General features: G+C 42.7%; 2 protein-coding genes across 10 annotated transcripts in view; one reads left to right on the forward strand and one right to left on the reverse strand.

Annotated features, from left to right (window-relative positions):
* Nucleotides 1-348: 348 nt before the first annotated feature.
* On the reverse strand, nt 349-9,658 carry LSM7 (LSM7 homolog, U6 small nuclear RNA and mRNA degradation associated). 8 transcript variants are annotated; one of them, XM_054805084.1, is made up of 4 exons: nt 9,544-9,658; nt 9,101-9,191; nt 1,168-1,579; nt 349-945 (listed from the first exon to the last, which is right to left on the reverse strand). In XM_054805084.1, the coding sequence occupies exons 1-4, from the start codon at nt 9,595-9,597 to the stop codon at nt 633-635; spliced, it is 870 nt and encodes a 289-aa protein (XP_054661059.1). In that variant the 5' UTR covers nt 9,598-9,658; the 3' UTR covers nt 349-632. The 8 variants fall into 8 exon arrangements, with proteins under 8 accessions (XP_054661059.1, XP_054661058.1, XP_054661057.1 ...); XM_054805083.1 differs by lacking the exons at nt 9,101-9,191; nt 9,544-9,658 and adding exons at nt 2,303-2,927; nt 6,015-6,194; XM_054805082.1 differs by lacking the exons at nt 9,101-9,191; nt 9,544-9,658 and adding exons at nt 2,303-2,927; nt 3,156-6,194.
* Nucleotides 9,659-9,681: 23 nt separating this feature from the next.
* Nucleotides 9,682-20,531, forward strand: part of SPPL2B (signal peptide peptidase like 2B) — a 31,452-nt gene continuing 20,602 nt past the window's right edge. The window contains exons 1-3 of one of the 2 annotated variants that reach the window (XM_054805079.1): nt 9,682-9,818; nt 17,668-17,787; nt 20,135-20,317. In XM_054805079.1, coding sequence (XP_054661054.1) covers nt 9,762-9,818; nt 17,668-17,787; nt 20,135-20,317 — 360 coding nt within the window. In that variant the 5' untranslated portion in view covers nt 9,682-9,761. The remainder of the gene's footprint in view (nt 9,819-17,667; nt 17,788-20,134; nt 20,318-20,531) is intronic. The other variant, XM_054805080.1, reaches the window with a different exon arrangement.

Consider the following 20,531-nt stretch of genomic DNA (forward strand, 5'->3'; position numbering starts at 1 on the left):
GGTTTTTAAGGCCTCTCTCATTCTCCAGAGATGATAATCAGTCAGCTCAGGAACTCTCTTAAGTACATTTTCCTTTCCATGTTGCTATGTCACAGGAAAGAACAGAGACTGCCAACATCATAACGGTAACGCTTGTAGCACAACCTCCCAGCCTGGTGCTGTTGCACTCTCCCCTTCCATTTGAGACTCATGTGGCAGCCATTCTCTCAGCTGCTCCATCCCTAGGACGCCTGAGTATTTGATATATTATTTTATTTGATATATTATTTTACTCCTCCTATATTTTCTAATGCTGATGCAATGACTTTCCTGTCTCTCCCAGCTGTTCAAAGGACAGAGCGACAGAGGTTAAAGGTCAGAGCAGCCCTTTATTTAGCATCAGCCCTGAGGAGTTGTACCATAACAATGCCAACCGCTGTTTCCAGTGACGTGGAACCTTTGTGTAGACACCAAGGTTTCACTGGGTTTTGCTTCAAGTTCATTTGCCAGGTAGAAATAAAAAAAAGATGACAAAGTTACAAAGGAACAGACCTACTTTCAAAATTAAAAAAATTCACAGACCAAACGATGTAATCTAACTCCCATCAGCTGTAAAGCACGTTACTTTTTGGTTATGCTGGATCTGGCATCGCTCATGGCCACGTATCAAACCTTCGCACAGAAACACACCCATGAATAGGAAGGGGACAAGGGAGTTTGCTATCTATGACCTGGCACATATCAATGTAGGGATCAAAGAGGACTACAACAGGGAGGGCACTGTTCCCCTTCCTCTGTCCAAGGAGATAAATTCGTCCATTCACAGTGCTGCATCCCATGAAGAACTTCTTGGTAAAGCACTCCTCGTCCACCTGGGTCCATTCATCTGTCTCCACATCAAATCGAAAAGCTCCCCCTCCTATGGTGTACAGAGCACCGTTCAGTGACGTGATGCAGAGGTCATACCTGGGAGGGAAGAAACCCTTGGTCAGAATCAATAGAAAGGTCAGGCCCCTGAAATGTTCAGTGTGACCATGGTCCTCATATCAAGAGTCCCATTGAAACAGAGAAACACAAAAGTGTTAGTGGGACAGGACTTCTGGATTTCTCCAGTCCAGCCTCTTCTTGGACCAGGACCAACACTAGAACCTTTCTTCCCCTGCCAGGTCCCAGAAGATTATTTCTTACCTTGGAAGCGGGGAGAATGAGATGACATCCCAGCTGTCCGTCTCTGTGTTCAGCCTTTGCACTCCATCATATACATGTCCATTTTCATCCAGGCCACAGACCACATAGATCCTGGTTCCCACACTGACCGCATCTCCTCTCTCCACAGGTTGAGCCATAGGACTCATGCTTTCCCATTCCGAGTCCATCAAAGCCATGCGCTCCACTGCTGAGATGATCCCTTCATCTGTGCTCCCTCCAAGTACGTACAGGTAGAGCCCGGCTCCTACTGCACAATGGCTGTTGCGGGACTTCTTCATGGCAGGCCCTTCCAGCCAGCTATTGTCCAAGCAATTGTAGATAAGCACCCAATCCACGCTATACCACACGAACTCATCCCGGAAATATCCTCCTGTGACAAAAAGGAAGCTCCCTGGAAAGACAGCAGAGAAAAGTATCAGTTACACAAAGGCTGAAAATTGCTCCTGAGAATTAAGGTTCTCATTTCTCCCTGGGCTGTACCAATGAGGTGCAAGGTGAGCAGAGAAAAATCACTGCTCTTTGTATCAGTTTGTAGTATTTGATTCCTCATCTGCAGAGATATGCTGGGCCTACAGGACGCAGTAAGTCCTTCCAAGTGTAGAACAGAATCATGGAAACACTGGTTGGAAAGAACTTCTGAGGAACTCACGTCCAAAGTCCCACTCGAAATGGGACTATTACCAACACTAAATAAGGGAAGCCATGGTATTGAGCTGTCTTGAAAGTCTCCAAGCATGAAGATTTCACAACACCCATGGTTAAGTTTAACTTAACAGAACTAGAAATCAGAAGTCACCATCTGTCAAAACCACCATGAAAGAAAAGGGCAAAAAAAATGCTGCTTAACGTGAAGTCATTAGACTCACTCCCGATATATCTGATGTACGGAGAATTTCTGCTATATGAAAAGAAATATTCAGCCTTGTCTAACGTTCTTCCAGGACTAAGGAAAACAAAACCATTCTTTGAACAAATATGAACACAAACATGAATAAGGTTTTAGCAATGCTGAACAATGCAGTTTTGCAGGAGAAGCAGCTGAAGTCCCTGCATTTGGGTCTCTAAACCTCAACTTCTGTTTGCATTTGCTCAGTCCCACTGGTCTGTAAGTTACCTACTGCTGCCACTGCGTATTGGGTGAGGTTCCTGCGCTGCAGTGGAGAACAAGACTGCCAGGTCCCCGTTTTAGGTTGAAAGAGAAATAATTCTTGCTGTTCCTTGTCATGCTTTCCTCCCAGGACATATAAGGTGTCATAGCTCCGACCAGCATAAGGACACAGTTCCATATTTTGCCAGCTGGGTGGAGGACAGCTGTCTAACTTCTTTATCAGTCTGGAAAAGGTATCTGTCTCTCCAGGGCGCTTGCTGCGTTTCACCAAGATATCGAGGAAGGACAAACTCAGAAAACTGACCCTGACTTCACCCACCAAATCCAGAAAGTCTTCCTCTCTCGTTGCTGGGTCCTCCATTATCCACCTCATAATACTGTCAAAAACCACATCTTCTCGCGAAACGAAGAGGTCATCGCTTTTTAGGAGTTGCATCAGCATTTCTTTGGGTAATGCCTTAAATTCTTCCTGGCACATCACATCCCCCCAGTGAGTGAGAGCCACGTTCATAGCGGACGCATAGAGCTCTATAAAGGCAAAGTGCTGCGCGTAGGTCATCAGGCCCAGGCAGTTGGAAACATGCAGCTCTCTCTCCAGAAATCTCTCACACAACAGTTTCACCCTGTCAAACTGAAAAAAATCAGCTGTTTCCAGTAAGCTGGTCACATTTTCTTGATCTATAAGCACGTGGGCTGTGCGAGCGAACTCAAGTAGCGCCTGAAAAGGCACTGCATCAATCTCTCTGATCACTATGTGCTGTTCAGAGCTCTCTCTTGCCCCCCCAAAAAACATGGCTTCAAAATAACGACTGTGTACTGAAAGCACCCTACGGTTGACCTGAAAGAGTCTTTCTCCAACCTCAAGAACTGTGTCTGCAATCACTTCAGTCTGAGGTCCCAGCTCCTCCGGTTCTTGTGCAGGCTCCATGCTTGTTGACTGCGAGGCAGTTAAAATTAACTCAGGCCTTATTCATGTGAAGTCTCTGGAAACATTATCCCCCTGGCTAGGACAAATACAAGATAAACCAATCTTGTCCTAAAAATAGAATATGTTTTATACCCTCCTGCTTTGCTCTTCAGTCTTTCCTGCTGCTTTCAGAGCAGCAATAGCAGGAGAGCTATATAACCAAAAAAATGCAGATTTAGTTGGCATCTACCTTAGCCAGGTAAGAACACAGCAAATTAGGGGAGCTGTTAGCCAAGCAGAGCCTGGACTACAAGGAGGAAAGAGGAGAAACAACCAAAACCTTCCTAAGCACTGACTAAATATCAAGAAGTTGTAGAAGAGCATTGAACGCATTTGGAAAAAAATACTCATTACAATACTTTTCACTTCTGCAAATCAAAAACATAGGAAAGCTTAAGACTTCCTGGAAAAAACCACCTGTTTCCCCAAAGCCACGCCCTTTATCAGTTCAAGTTTAATAAGAAATTCCATACAGCAAGCAATATTTAGTACATATTTAACTTTAGTACTATATGAGGGGAAGGAACGAGCCCCCCATTCAAACCCAGAGGGGCTGTCAGATACTCGGTCATCCTCAATCTCAATGCACTAAATCTAGTCATAGTCCAAGCAACAGCTCACTGATTCCACACAGGGAATTCTTCCAAAGTGTTTAGACCGAGCTATTAAGTGGAGAGAGATGCATGGTGAGCTTGAACTAGTGCCCCTTATCCCTAAGGGTCCATCCCAGCAAGACTCAGTCCCATTTCTCAGTGGAGTTCAGCAAGCAGAATAGTGCTATCTGGATCAAGAGCACCTTCTTTCGCCCCAGAGGTTCCCTCCTGCATTTCTTCAAGAGGCTTCTGCAACACTCTGGTACAGATAGTTTTATAGAGAGTCACATTTAGGAATGACTACAATATAAACTCATATACGTATTTAAAATTCAGCTATCATTTTCTTATTTTCAGGTACTTGACTCCTAAATATAACCTAGAAGCCTGCACTGCAGACAAGGACAGTCATGTATCTTGCAATGAAGACTGAGCAACCTATTAACTGAGCAGGAAATGCTGGAAACATGCCCTCTCCAGAGTTCATGCGTGTGACGAGATGTCAGGCAGATCTCTCTGTACCCTCTGCATCTAGAGCCTGGAATCCACTCAAGAGAGCTTCAACAGGTTTTCTGACACTACACTCTGAGAACAAGAGAGTGCAGGGATGATAGCAATAACATCCCGCACCAACAACCTCTCTCCCACCTAAGGGACCATTCAAGACTCTACTTGGGCTGATGGCAAGCAAATTCTGCTCCACAGATTTTCTTTTGAATTGTGCAATTGCATGAAGAACAAGTTTTGTAGTGTTAGAAAAAAAATTATGTTGGAAGGAGCATGACTCAGACTGCTCTGTGAAGCGCTCAAAGAACGAACCCCTAGGAAATTAAAGTCCAGAAGCGCTCAAGTTTACACAAGCAATGTACCACACAAGACAACTGGTCTCTAGTTTCATAGCCTCCTGGAAAAGTCAGTTACTCTGAACGGGAATTTATTTACTTCCGGTTCCCCTCCATTTCAGAGCTGACCCAGGAACAGCTATGGCTGGGAATACAGTGCAGTTTCCAAGATGAACAGCCAATACGACCCGTCCTTGGCATGTTTTCTTGACAGCCTCTAGGAACAAGATTGCTGCTGCCACCAAAACAACTTACTCTGCCACAGCCTCCTCATAAAGGGTCCTCGGGAAAAGCAGGTGGCAGAATCAGGTTACATACAGCCTACGGACACATAATCCTCTACTAAACAGCCTTTAAAATGCCTAACAGAAATGCGCAAGTCCTCAGAAAAGGGACCAGATGCTCTCAAGTAATTTCTCATCGATTTCCTGTCTTAGAGCACAGCACAGCTTCTGATCTGGTCCCTCCTGATTTTGCTGCGTTTATGCACCTCTTGAATAAATTTAATTTAGATTTACAACTGTGGAGAACTGCAATGTCAGCTGTAGAGCAATTTTTCAGACTAAAAACCAGACACTTAGGAACAGATTAATTTTTTATTCACTCAAAACTCCTCAAATCTTGCTATTTCTGCAGTATAAAAGAAATAAAAATGTTTACTTACAAATCAAGTTATAACAAGCAAAACCACAAGTGGACAGCTACAATATAAAAATATGCGGTATTTCCAGACACTGCCTACAACTGAACATCAGGATCTTAAATACTCTTCCCCTAAAATTCCAAGTATCAAATAGATACTTCCATAAGGTTCATGTCACTCAGCCAAGAATCATCCTAGAAGTTAATCCAGTCCTGTAGAAGTGTGGGAGCCTTCTGATACACAGATCACAGCCCACAAGATCTGGAACAAGTACTAGAAGAGATCTTAGCTACATAGCTTGTAAAGGCGATGGCAAGGTATTGGACAAGGAAAGTAATTTTCCTGCATGCACTGGAGCAAGCAGGCAAAAAAGACTGAACTCAACAGCAGGAAGACTACAACACAATACTTTCCAGCTGAGTACTGACATCTAAGAGGAAGAAAAACATGTCCTAATGTATTTAGGCTTTAGATTAAATACATTTTTAATGTATTTAAAAATGTAAATAATATAACAAATACTCAGGACATTCTTTTACTAACTTTATGTGGTTGTTTCAAAACGCACAAGATAAGAGGGTCTCAGACAATTCCATGACAGTATATTCTCTTCTGTCAGCTCTAAACAACAGTTACACATTTGAGGAAAACAAAAATAAAAATCAGAACTTACTTCTTACACACCATGGCCCATTCTCTCATCATTTATGGGAAGCCACAAAAATAAAAGTTGACCATTCTTTCACAATAACAAATACACATTCAAATTCCTCCCCCAAAACAGGAAGCTTCTCACACACTGACAGTTTTCTCCGATGATCTGCACCCTTGGAAGTCTTAGAGACAATCCAGAGAAAGCATTAGCCATCTTGCTGCTGAATGAAAGGGTTTGGAATAGCTTCCATTCCATCCTGTGGACAAATAAGAACCACAGACGTCCCTCTGCAGACCACAAGTCCCAGCTGACGTGTGTCTTCTGTTAATTTGTATTGATCATCTGGATCTGAAAAGCAGAGATCCACAGTTACAAAGGCAACGTAAGGAAAAGAAACCAAATTCCATCAACTTCAAAAGGCACAGGCATACAGTGTTTTTCCAGGCATCTCTGCATTGTTTTATTGAACATATAGACTACAGAAGCGATGCAGCAGTAATATCTGATGTCTTCAAGACATTACTGATTTACTTATTTTCAAAGTAGCACATGCCACAGTAAGCAATAAAGAACTTTGCTCTGTATGCAAAGCGGAACATGTATCTTTTGAAGAATTCAAAGGCCCTTTCATTCATCTAACCAAAAGCATACATACAAGTAATTATAAAAGCTCCCAATCTCATTTCAAATGCCATTATAGACAACCATTTTGGGATCAACACACATCAGAAAAAGACCCTGACTAAAGACTGCACTAAGTAAAGAATGCACTTGTCCACTCCCAGACCAAGCCAAACAAGGCTGTGGATGGGGACAAACATTTAACACAGCAATAGCCAATTCTATCCTCCTTGAGATGTCAATATATCTGATAAAAAAATATTACATTCATCTTTTAAAACTCCCTTCTAAGAATAAAATTAAAGCTTCAGGTGCTTCCTTGTAAGCAGACAAGAGAGTACTCTTCAAAACCGCTGTCCTATCATATGGTAAAGTCTGTTTCAGAGGGGAAAAAGAAACAAATAATAAGAAAAAAACGCTACAGCTCTATTAGTTCCAAGAAGCTATAAAAGGCTTTAGTTCCACAGAAATGCAAAGATTGCATTTACAGTAGAGTTTAAGACACTAGTTCTCACTGAGATGCTTTTCCTCCTTTGAACAAACTGGCAACCCTCCAGCAGTATAAACAACGGCAAAGGCAATTGCCTTATCTGAAGGGAGACATGCTACTTTAACTCATTTGGTGTTCTTGTCCTCTAAAGCTTGAGTATAGAGGAGCTCAGGCAAGGACTACCAAGAATGTTCTACCACAGGGAATGTGCTTAACCTAATTTCTGTTATCTTACCCCTTCCTTTACAATTTGGTTATCACAAACATGTCTCAGTTCAGATGATGTCAGCCTGCAGTTTCTGATTATTCAGTCACAGAGCTGTAAGATTTCTGTTAAGAAAATTATTCGGGAGGGGGGAGCTTTACACAGATAGCATATTACTTACCTCGCATATATTCAATGGTACCATCAAGCACAAGGTTCAGAAGAGGGTCAAATCCCTTCAAGACACCACTTGCTATTGAAGATCACACACAAAACAATGATTAGAGACCAAAACCAGGTATGTGGCAACAGAAGACTGCACGAAGGACACATTCAGTTCTCCAGCTCTGTTCCCTCCTTCCAGCAAGGCTATCAAGCAAACGAGACCAGAGATACTAAACAGTGTCCTTTTTATCAAAGTGCAAATACATGAGGAACCGGTTTGTGTTGTGCCAAGAGAAACTTACAGGCTTTTCAAGGAATTCTTTGAAACGCTCTTCAAAATACTAACATTCTTGTTTTCAGCCAATTTCAGAGGCATTTTAAGAATACTTCAGCATAACAAATCAATACAAGTGACACCACACAAAAAAAAAAACCCAAAACCACCAAACCCAGAGAAATACCCTTTGCAAAGGGGTATGGCAAAAAAATGAGGCAAGACTGTAATATTATGAAGTGTTTTCCTCAGAAAACCCATCTTCCAAGTGGTCTCCTGGAATATAATCTCTTTAGCACAAGCACTGCCTTCATAGGAACGCACCGCAGACAGACAAGCACTTTGTCCTAAACCAGAACATGATTCCACAAGACTGGCCACTAAATATATCGCAAGATTACACAGAATCTCCCAGTTTGAAAAATACTTGTTGATTACCAGCATTAATTTGGGCTGTTAGCAATGATAGTAAAGGGACTCTTACAATCCCAGGTGTTATATGAAGATCATAAAGGAAGTTGGTGTGAATTTTTTGAGAAGAAAATCTAAAACAATAGATTCAATGAAATTGTCAACTCTCCAAAAGCTAAAAAAAAAAAAAAAAAAAAACAAACAACCCAAAACAAAAACCAACTCAAAACCCCACACTTATCAGTCAGGAGTCCAAGTAACTTCCAAAACCTTGTAAGCATCAGATCCCAGTGGAGTTTTAACACAGATTTTTAAAACTAAACCATGTTTGTTTTGCAAAAGCTTCTGCCAAGCACCTCCCATGCAGCATGCTGTTAACTATCAGCTAGACAAGCGTTCTGCAGGTAGCACTATCAGCTGTATCGGGATGGATAGCTATAGATACGGCAAGGGAGCAAGTGGGGGGCCGGGGGATAACAACGATGGAAGAGCCTCAAAAGCGATGAAAAGACACAGTTAAATATATTGAAACAATCTATGAACTCCAGGCATATCTAGTATGTTAAGATATGGCAGGTGTATTAATCGTAACCCCCATAAATGTTTCTTTGCTGCTTTAAGTCCACCTTTGCAATGTGAAAAAACAGCCAAAAGAACCAAGACAGTTGAAGACAACCAATAAGAGAAGATGAAAAGATAAAATTGCAGCCAGGGGATTAACGGAAAAGTTAAAAGAGATAACCTTCACAGTGGTAACAGCAAACAGTAACAAATAAAAGCAACCGCTGCTCATCGCCTCTCCTTGAAAGGAAGCAATGTGACCACACAAGAGACAAAACCCGAAAGCAAAGAGCGAGGAAATACGCCAAGACACACAGCAAGCTTCGTGCTGCAGAGGCACAGGCCTCATCCCCGGCCAGAGCCCAGCGCTGGCTCACCTTCTCTCCCGCCTTGGAACTTCACTCGGATTGTTTTGTCAATGTATTTGGAGAGGTCCAAAATACTCTCCTTCTTCTTCTTCTCCTTATCCTGAAAAAGGAGGAGCAAAAGCAATCCGAATTAAAGAAAACCCTCCCTTGCCCTTCCCCCCCAGCTACACATATACTCCGTAACACTGCGGCGTTATAACGCCGTGTTGTGTTATTAACGCTGTGGTGTTAACACGGCTACGAAGACTGCCCCAAGGCAGAACTCCACACGAAGGAAGAGCAAGAGGCCAGGGCTGACTAGCCGGGCAGCGGGCCGGCACCGCCACGGCACCCGCGGCTATAAACCCCCCACCCCGGCGTCGGGCCCACGGAGTGATGAGCGAGAGACGGTCCAGGACCCCGATCGCCTCCTCACACCAGGCCGCACAGCCCGCGAAACCCCGCTCTCTCACCGCCATCTTGCTCGCACCGCCGCCACCACCACCGCCACCGCCGACGCTCGCCATTTCATTCGCTGCTGCCAGAAGTGACGTTATACCTCGGCGAAGCTCATTAGCGGCTCATAAAAATGGGGCGGGACTTCCGGGGTGGGTTGCTGGGTTACCCGGTGCGGAAGGGCCCGACCCGGCCCGGTCGGAAACAAAGCGGGCGGCGGTGCAGCGGGCCCGGTATGGCGGCGCGGCGGGCCCGGCTCCGTGTCTGGCTGCTCCTGCATCTTCTGCCGCAGGTGAATGGGAGTCCCCTGGGCCCTACGCCTCGGGTGGGGAGGGGAAGCCCTGCTGGGATGAGGGGGCAACAACCGGGCAGAGAGCGATCACGGGCAAAGCCGGGCGCTGGCCCGACGCTGGCCCCAGGCCCTGGCCCCAGGCCCTGGCGGGGTCTGTGGTGCTGGTGTTTCTCGGTCTGAGAGCCGCCTTTCATGGCTCGTAACGGCGCGGAGCGGAGCCCGGGCTGCCGGCAGCAGCGGGAGGGTGCCGCAGCCCGCCGTAGCGGGGGGGCGGGGGGGTGCCGCCTGCGGGGTGCCAGGGACCAAGCTGCGGCCTGCTCTTTCTGGAGGAAAAGCATCGTTCGTACCGCTGGCTGAGCCCCAAACTCTGTGTTGTGTGGCCTCCGCGATTTAGCAGTACTTACATATATATGTTTGAGTTTGTGGTTTGTTTTGGTGGTTGGGGTTGGGGTTTTTTTTTGGGGGGGGGGGTGTTGAGTTTTTCGGGGTTTTTTCCCCCATCATTGTTAATGGCATTTTCCTTGTAGTTCTTAAAACGTGTTTCTGTCGGGCCAGGAGCCTTCTTCCAGGCAGCCCTTCGGGAAGGGTGTGCAGGCCAGCGGTTGGGGTTGAGATTCTCACAGCAGGGATGGCTCTTGGCTTTGGGTTCATCCTGACTGGCAAACTCACTCTGAGAAAGCAGCCAGCAGAAGAGAGGGGATTTCTGCTGAACCGGACCCCATAGCTTGTCTTGACTCTTGCGTTCTCATTACTTACAATACTAGTAAGTTTTGTGTGATAAATTTTTAAGGGTGTGACAACCTAGGCATGCAATCTTGATACAGGAGAGAGTGGATTTTTAGTTATTGGATGGTACATAGGTTTTGTCTTTTAAGTTCAGATGTCTTGTATTCCTGAAAATGTTGAAGTGTCATTTAAAGTTCTTAACTGTTTATTAGGTCATTTGGAGGGTACTATGTCTTCTTGAGTATTGTTAGTGTAACATCTTAACATAACAGTCTAATTTTTCCCTCCTGCTCTTTACTGATATCTTGCCAGTAATCTTCAGTTACAGAATGGTCTTGTTGCCAGTTAACTACTCCTTTTTTATTTCTGAATCATCCCCTTTTTTCCTTTTCCTCTATCATCTTTTCCTGTGTCATCCCTTCCTTATTTCCCACATGCCCTGTGCATTTTGGCATCTCTATTCATACTTCAAGTGGACCGGTAGTGCCAGCATAGGCCCAACAAATTAATAACATTTAAGAATGGATCAAGGACTCGCACAGAGTCATTTTGATCCATCAGCTTGGAAAAGGTGAGCACATCACAGTGTGGAAGAACAGCAGGTGAGATAGCCCACTTGGAGATCTTGGCTTCAGCTCCATGCCTTGCAGCATACTTCCTTTCTGTAACAAGTCATTTAATTTGTTAGTGCAGTGGAATAGTGTTGCCATGCTTGAGCAAGCTTTGTACAGGCTGACCAGAGTGCTGAAACAGTTCTGCTGCAGCAGCAAAACCCAATGTACTGTGTGTTTCTGATATGTTTCTGTTAGCCAAGCTGGCTCATTTAAAGTGTTTTGAATACCTTGTATTTTGCAATACTTCTACATCTCTTGTACTTGCACTTGTCGGTATGGTTTTAGATAGTACATCATCCTCAGCTTGAGGCAGAGAGGAGTGCTCTGATGCACTTGTACTACCGTGGTACACCAGTGACTGATGGATGGGGTTATTCTGGGGGACAAAGCTGACAGTTCTCACAATGAGCTGGTTTGTGCATTTGCTGTGCACCAGCTGTACTCATTATCAATGGCTTACTCTTGTCTTAGTGCTGTTGGGCATATTTGGAATATATCTTTGTCTCCTTTCATGAGATAGGATAATAGGATTTTATTTTTTTTTTTCCCCTGAGGCAGGGAGAGGTAGTGTCCACATTTTGCTTCTAAACTCTGATTTATATAGGGAGAAGGAACAGCTTGGCTAGTGAAGCATGGCTCTTGCAAATCTGCGTCCTCATTTGGAAACACCTAAAGAGGGGTGTGATCTTATAGATCCAAGTACAATCTGCACTTAGATCTTGCCTTGGTATCCAAGTCTTCACTTTTCATTTCCCTTCCCTCTCATTCTGACCGCTCCTCCATGGCATTGCTTCCCTCTCAGTTGTCCTGTAACGATCACAGATATACATGACTTTTAGTCCTTTGACTAACGAAGAGTATAGAAACACGATCTGCAGTGAGCATGTTGGACCTAGCTGGTTTTCACTATAGTAGCTTTCAGCAGAATATTGAATTGAGATGGTGGTTTCTGTATTTAAAATCAGAGTGCCCTATGATGTAGGTCTGAAGAGTTGAAAAGACTGAAATTCTGGATTAGGGTGGTGATTGACGATTTAGTCTCATGGAATTGCTGCATTGTGAATATGAAACTCTCCACTGTACAGTGCTTGTTGAAGGAGAGTTTTCTTTGCGTGCAAATTCGCTGTATGCTATCGATCGTCTCCAAACTGATTGATGCAGTTCATAGGAAAGAATGCATCCCAGCTCTTGGGAACTCCGTGTCTTGCATGATACGTACTGTAAGAGTAGGCATAGCTTGTTCATTCCTTCTTCAAGGAACGCAGCTCCTAGTGTCTGTTAAATCTGAGATTCAGGTGACCGAATCAGCTGATAGAGCTAATGAAAGTGGAAAAAGTGTATGGGGCATCCAGGTGAGTTTGGGGACAGAGGCAGGGAGGAACGAACAAGAATGAGCCACTGGGTTGGCTCAGTCACTCACATTCCAGTTTCTTGAAATGTGGGTGAGCTGAATTCTTCCTCTCCACCTTCTTCCATCATTTAACTTGCAAACCCCAGTGCTTGTCTCTGAGCTACATTAATTCACAACATGACAAAAAAAACTCACTCAGCAAAAAACTGGGTGCATTCTGCCCTTTAAATGCATTAAATAAACCAAGGAAGGGTCTGATGAGGTTCAGAGCAAACAAGCATGCTCTTCTAATGCCACAAACAGTTCGATCGGTTCAGTTGCCTGTTAAGCTGTGCCATCAGACTTTACGCTTCTGTCGTGTGCAAACTTTTTCTTCATTTTGCAGCTTTTTATATAAACCACTTCGCTTTGTGTTAATTATACAACAATCTTCATAAAGCTATGATTCTAGCAGGTTTCCTGCTTTGCAGAGGTCTTGTGCCGTTGTTGAACATGGATGCCTGACTGGAAACGATGTTTAAATAGAAATACTCTCTCCTTACTCATCTAGGGAAAATAGATCATTCCGTACTTAACTGGGAGAAGTTACTTCTGCTGTGTGGGGCTAGGAAGCCCATTCCCTTTGAAGCTTGTTGTAGTGCTTTCTAAATCATATGTACTGTAAGAAGCAAGTATCATAAAACACCTTGTTGTCACAACAGCTGTTGTTTTTCTGTCAGTGTTTGAAAAAGGTTGGGCTTGATATCCAAACACTTGGAAAAGAGCCCTTGGGGGCTGTAGGAACATTGTGTAGGATCTGCACAGGAGATTTCATTTTCTCATGGGTTAGTCTAGGATACGGAGTGATCTCTAGGAACTAAGAAACATCATAAATGTTGCCACCATCCCAGTGCATCAGCTGCACTGCTTTGAACTTACTTTTGTTGTCTAATACCTAGTGACATAAATAAAAACAAAACGGGAAGCATCAAAGCCCTCTGGTACTGAAACAAGAAACTCTGATGTCTGTGGCTCTGCTTAGGCGGGAGGATAAGAACAAACTTGTAGCAGCTCTTAACAGACTTCAGAACTATGCTTTGATGCTTTGTAAAATGTCTGTTAATCCGCATTCTCCGTGGACTCCATTCTCCACGGGCTTTCTAAAACTCTGTACACCCTCTTCTGCTTTTAGCCCTGCTCATATTCCTTTTAATGCCTCTCATCCTTGATTTTTACTTGGCTTTTGGCACACGAAAACATAGCTTCTAAAATGTTTTGAGCACTTCACATTAGGAACCTTTTACTCCCTTAATAGTTCATTAAAGGGCATCCACTAAGTTGCTCAGAAAGCATAATTGTGTATTACTGTCTTCAGTGTGCCATTTGGGGATTATTACTGAGTTCCAGCAATGGTTATCTAAATAGAAATGTAGCAACACACCATATACTTATTCGCTTGACTTTAAAGATTTCTATCTTATAAATGTAAAACTCTTAACTGTACAGGTTGATTGTTTCTCAAATGCATAAAGCCGTTCAACTTACAGGTAGTTAGCTCCTGCAAAACTTAAGATTCTGGAAGCAGTTGTACATGCAATATTCAAAACTGTGCTACTTTATTTTTTATTTTTTTTTAAGCCTAGTCAGATCCTGCAACAATAAGCAGGAAGAACTTTTGTTCTGGTCTTTTGTCTGTATTTGGATCTCTGGCTTGTTACTCTTGAAAGTAAAATTCAAGATAATAATAATGGATTATTTTTCAATACTTCTTCCTTTTGCTGAAATGGGTTTAGGTGCTATGGTTGGATAGCTAAGATACGAGTTAAAAAGTCCCCTGTGGCAAATAGTTGGAGTTTTTTGCTAAACACATTTTTATCCTCACCACATATGCACAATAGTGTCTCATTCCTCCGCAAATAGCTGTATCTTGTAAACTTGCATTTTGCTCAAGTGGCTTTAATCTGCACTGAAATAAACAGTGTAACCTGCTATGCCCAGCGCACTTCAGGACAAATGTAATAGATTTTAGAGCACTTAATGAACAGTAATGTTGTTTTAAAAAAGGAAGAAGTTGCTGCATGAGTTATCGAAGACCAATTATATACAAAAGAGCTAAATATAAAAATTGCGACCTCCTGTATATTTTTAGGATGATGTTTCTGTACTGCTTTGCTGACACCTTGCAGTAGAATGGTATCACTTATCCTCCAGGCAGTGTGGAGATCACTTATATTTAAAGGTGTTCCAAAAAGCATCTTCTTACCCTGAGTGTCTCCTAGAGGCGCGGGGTAACATCTGTGTAGTGGGGTTTGAAATAGAGAGAAATGAGAATGATTCTTTTAATAGCTTTTTGAACAAATGTGTTAAGACACAGCTTTGCTGCTGCCTCCATTCCTCTTTAGTATCTTGTTTCTCAGCTGCTACCTGGAGAAACAAATGTGAAAGGTGTATTTGTAAGAGTGTAACTGTATAATTATCAAATCATTAGTCTGTTTAGCTTATGAGTGTTAAGCTAGATGTTGACAGATTAGACTGTCACAACTTTCTGTCTAATTCACTATCAGCAATGGTTAGGGATATTACATTGTGTTTCTTCTCTGCAGAACAAGGTTTCATCAGTTCTGGTAGGCACAAGGTGATTTGCTTGGGTGAAACTAAATCTGAGCAACAGAGCAATTAAACATGTCTTCAGTCAATGACTTCAGTTTTGTTTAAGAGTGCTGGACAGGAGAAGGAGACAAGGAAGAATGGGAAGGGAGGAGTTGGGTCTGTGGGTAGAGGCCAGTAGGACGTGAAAGGGGATGGTAGAAGAATAAGATGGTTAGATAAGGTGGGTTTTGTTTCCTTTGGGGTTTTTGTTTTATTTTTTTTCTGAACCCGGTGGTGGTGGTGAACTGACGGTCTCTGCTCATTCTGTGTCCTGGGGTCACTAGTGAATGGGCAGTCTTCCATCAGAAGCAAAATATGTGACCAGTTAAGGTAAGAGCCAGGTCAATTATTGTATGTGTTTCAGATTTCTTTTTTTAAACAAATTTCAAAGTGTTAAGTGCTAGTAAGGATTATTGAGAGTTCTCAATTAAAATGCCAATAAAATGGAGAAACTTGCCTTTATGATAGGAAGCAAATGGTCTTGGAACACAGAAATGATGATAGGAAGAATCCAGTTTCATTAACAATGTGTGCTATTCCTAAGCACCAGTGCTATTCCTAAGCACCCAAATCACTGAGCTAAAATAGTATTTTGAGAATCCTACATTTAATATTTGGTCAATTTTTTCCTGACTAACAACTCATATGAAGCTAAAGTACAGACATAATTCGCATTTGCTCTCAGCATCATCTCTTTATAGCCTGTTACCAGACAGTACAATTAGTGGAGATGGTGCCTGATGCTGCTCCTAAGACAGTGCCTGCAACCCCATTGTTGCTGCCCTGAAGAGCATAAAGTGTCTCATAGCACTTAATGGTGACTTGGGTGATGTTGAAATTAAATTCTGTGTGCCTTCTCATTCCAGCAAGGAAAAGACCCCGTTGTTAGAAAGCGAAGCAAGGCAAGGTACCCATCTGCCACTTCGGAATGGGAAGGATGATTTGTGTCAGAGCCCTTAGACTGCACGAACAGTAACAGTAGACCTCATGATATACTTTGTGTTTCTTCAACAATTTCTGAGGGTGGGGAGGATTTACAGTTATTTTGGCTCACTTAACATGAGAATGAAGTCACCACTAATTAAAGTTAAATAAATCCACCACTAGCGGTAGGGAAGTTGCACACGCTTCAGTTGCTTTGTTTGTCTTCCTGATTTCTGGTTGTCTGAGTAACCTACTAGGAACTGGTGTACAAGCAGACAACTGTATCATTTCCACAAAAATATGGTCCTTCTACTGCAGCTCATCTCTGTTCCAGAGGCTGAACATCAATTTAAAGGTGACCTAATTATTCAAGTTGAGGGATTTTACCTATAAACAACTGGAGTGAAGCTGTCACGTTCTTCTCACCCCTCAGTGAGACATGGAAGAGGAAGAAGAGTAAAAGCCAGAAAACTTGTGGGTTGGGATAAAAATTGTTTAATAAGCAAAGGAGACATAGAAAGCAAGCAAAACAAGTGATGCAAAGACAAATCGCTCACCACCTCCCACAGGCAGACAGTGCCCAGCCAGTTCCTGAGCAAAAGATGGCTAACCTCCTTAAAAAAAATGCCTCTTTTCACTTTTCTTTGCTGAAGCACAACATTATATGGCATGGAATATCTCTTTGTTTAGTCATCTGCCTGGTCGTGCCCCCTCCCAACCTCTTGTGCACCCCCCCATCTAGTCGCTGGAGGGACAGAGTGAGAAACAGGGAAGGCCTTGACACTGTGCAAACGCTATTCAGCAATAGTGAAGACATTAGTTTATCAGCATTGTTTTGGCCACAAATCTAAAACACAGCACCATACCAGCTGCTGTGAAGAACATTAACTCCATCCCACCCAGACCCAGTACAGGCATGTAATTATAACTCTTAGATATGTAATCTTCACTACTTGTAGCAAATATTGTTGGAGATTTGACAGCAGCGACTGCTGGTCACCGAAGCAGTGAAAAGTATATGCAGTATGTAGTTTTGAGAATCTACATGTGCTACCTAGGACATAAAAAGAGAGCCAATGATGCTGTGGGGTCTTGTCAGACCTACAGCAAAGGTGCCCAAGGCTGAGTTTTTGAGCGATGTGAATCTGGAATTGATCATTACTTCAGACTGTACTTTCAGGAGTTGGTAGGGGCCAAGCCTCTTATTCTAGCTCTCTTTATCTGTTCTGCAGTAGTCCAGCTTTTTTCTGTTGCTTTGGTTATATACATATATGCACCATTCTAGCTGTGGTGTTTGGGGTGGTTTTGTTGGTTTGTGTTTTGGTTTCTTTTTAACACATCCAGTAACATTCAGTGAGGTTTCAATTGATTCTTTGACCAGTTGCTGTATAGGAGGGAATCTAAGGTATCTGAAGTCTTTGTCTGAAATGTGATGGAAATAATAACAAATTCCACTGTACTCCCTGCACAGATACTGAAACTTTGTGGAATCTTTTGTTTTTCTTTAAAATACAAAGCAGACTAGTCAACAGCAAATTACGCCCATTGCTTCTGCTATTTCATGTGACCTAAAATTCTTGTAGTGAAATTCTTGTTATGTTTTCAGGTGTACTGCGAGTATGGGATGGTACATGTCCTTTCAGAGAAGGGGAGCAGCAAAGGAAAAGACTACTGTATCCTCTTCAACTCTCAGTGGGCCCATTTGCCACATGATCTTGGTAAAGCTGTAAGTACCTAGCCAGGCAATGACAGAATAATGTATTAAAAAGTGCCTTCGTTACAGGGAAACTTCTAATTTCTAACTTGGATTAGCAGAATTTGAAGCAACTACTTTGTTTGCTCTGCTTAGAAAATATTTTAATCTAAGATCACCCTAGGCAGTGCTAGGATGGCAATATTCTTTTCCAAGCAGCATGCAGAGGTAATGACTATTTCTGGCTCAAAACAAAAATCTTTTGCACGACATGATCAATTAAATGAAAATGGCACTTTCCGGTGGTTGGAAGGGAGTTTTTGTATGTCAGTATAATAAAAAAATACCATGTGGCCTTGCTAATCTACTGAACTGGGACCTTTAGTGCTTTCTCAGTGATTCATAGGTCTGCCAGTTGTAAGAATAAGTAGTCACAAACTGTGTCAAGCTTTTGCTGCATTATCCAAAGCCATATGAGCTGACAACTGAGTCAATTCTTCATTCTATTCCGTGAGAAAAACTTAGTCACTGAATGATGAAATCAGCAAATCCACTTTGAATGAGCTACTAATTGGGGAAGATAAGGGGTAGTTTACTGGTACTCTGTTCATTTTAATCATTGTATTCCTTAATCTACCGATTGAGTGCTAATGTTCCTTACCAATGTATAATCAAGTCTTAATTACTCCCTAGATACATAGATAGCTCAGATGCTGCAGCTGCCTTTGCCTTGTGTAGACTCAGCTAAAACTCTTGCACTTGACTCTAACATGAAGTCAGCACATGGAGGCAGTACATGTGTACTGTGTACCCTTTGCTTCAACAGTAGAAGTGGGAACGCAGGAATGCATGAAGCTGGTTTGAGAGGCTTAGGATCTCGTTCAGCTGGATCCAGGCAGGCTTCCCATGGAGTCTCTACCATTCTAGACTCTAGGATCTGTGAGAGCTGGGGACCGTACTGTAGATGTCTTGTTTCAACCAGTCTCATAAAAATTGACTGGAGACATATTTCAGTAGCTCTGCAGGAGCTAATATAGTCCAGAATAGCTTGCACTGAACAGAAACCGAAGTACTCGAGGGGTTCTGATCTGCCTTCCACAGAGCACTTAGGTTGCCTATGCTATATCCCTTGCCTATCCCTGTTTCCTTCCTCAGCTTTCCCTCTGCCTTTGCCTTTTTTGACATTCTCCCTCCTTCCCCTTCCCTCCAGTATTCCAGCAGTACAATTTTTTAACTGAGGTGATGCAGTGCACCAACCTGAGCTCACTCTGCATTTTTTTTCTTATCATGGAGCTGATAAGCTTTCCTGAAACCTGGATAACGAGGAACTGTGTGTAGGGACATTTTACTGTCTCTGAAGTAGGAGCCAAGTTGGAGACAGCTGTCTTCTGAATAAGCTTGGGGCTACTGACAGCTTGACCCTTACCTTTCCCTCCTAAAACAGTAGAGTCAGTTAGACAGGTATTTGGTATTGTATCACATACCTATGGATTTCTAATTACAAAGTGTTACATGTGGCAGCTTTTCAGGTTAAAACTTTACCCTGACACTTCTCAAACCTAACAATTCAACTCCTAGCAAGAGTGAGGCTGTGACTTGCTTCTGTTTACTGATTCTTGGTGTGAGCCACACTATTTGGTAGACAACTGCATTTTTCAGGTGACTTGCAAATAACAATTAGCATCTTTGCCCAGTTCTGTTTAGGTTTTGTTGCAAGGACCAATTTGTACCATTGTTATTTCTAAAACCTTGAAGTGTCTTTGGGCAAACATACCAGAGTAGGTGTCTTTGGGTCTGAGGAGGGCCAAAACTGAGGAATTGGGGCAGCCCTGCAACATCTCTGAATTGCAAGTAGTTAGAGAAACAGCTTAGAATCCCGTATCGAGGTGCTTAGGATCCAAAATCTCAGCTAACTGCATGTGGTTAGTTTCAAAATGGAAGTTTATTTTTGTTGCCTATGCTTTTGTACTTTACTTCAGCCTGCATGTACATTTCTAGCTGTTCATACCCTACATCATCTCAGCCTGCCCCTCTGTGCCACCCTAGCAAGTATAACGCTTTGCTGTACTCCTCCTACATCCTGGATGCGTGCATCAGAAGAGCAACAGTGCTGAAGAAAACAAATGCAAGTGCAGATCATAACCCAAACTTTATTACCAGCAGAATTCTGTACAATAAGGTGAAACAAGGCAGGACCCTATGTAATAGAGAAGGCAGCACTGTTTCAATTTTCAAGTTTCTCTGAGAATCCTCTATTACTCCAGTACTTGAAAATTCTAAATTATCCTTTAGAAAAACTCTGTGGTTTCTGCTCTTGACTACTTCTGTAATTTTATTTTTTATATATATATATGTATTTAACTGATTTCTTTCTTTTCAGTCACACTTGCAACTGCAGGATCAGACAGCATCTGTTTTGTGTTCCCCTTCTGATGTACCTGATGGGGGATTTAATAATCAAATCCCCATGGTGATGCGAGGGAATTGCACCTTCTATGAGAAAGTGAGGCTTGCTCAGATAAATGGAGCTCGTGGGCTGCTGATTGTTAGTAGAGAGAGACTGGTAAGTCCTTTTTCTGTCTTTCTGTATTGCTGATAATCGTCTGATGTTAGATATTGTCTTCAGTGCTCACTGCTGGTATTTGATACTCCTTTTTAAAATAAATAATATATATGTGTGTTTATGTGTGTATGTACATTGCATAGCTATGTATGGAAATGATACATCTGAAGGAAGGATTAATGAAACGAGGTGCTCATTTAAGTAGGAAGAGTGT

This window comes from Grus americana, chromosome 28 (assembly GCF_028858705.1).
Source record: "Grus americana isolate bGruAme1 chromosome 28, bGruAme1.mat, whole genome shotgun sequence".
NCBI lineage: Eukaryota > Metazoa > Chordata > Aves > Gruiformes > Gruidae > Grus > Grus americana.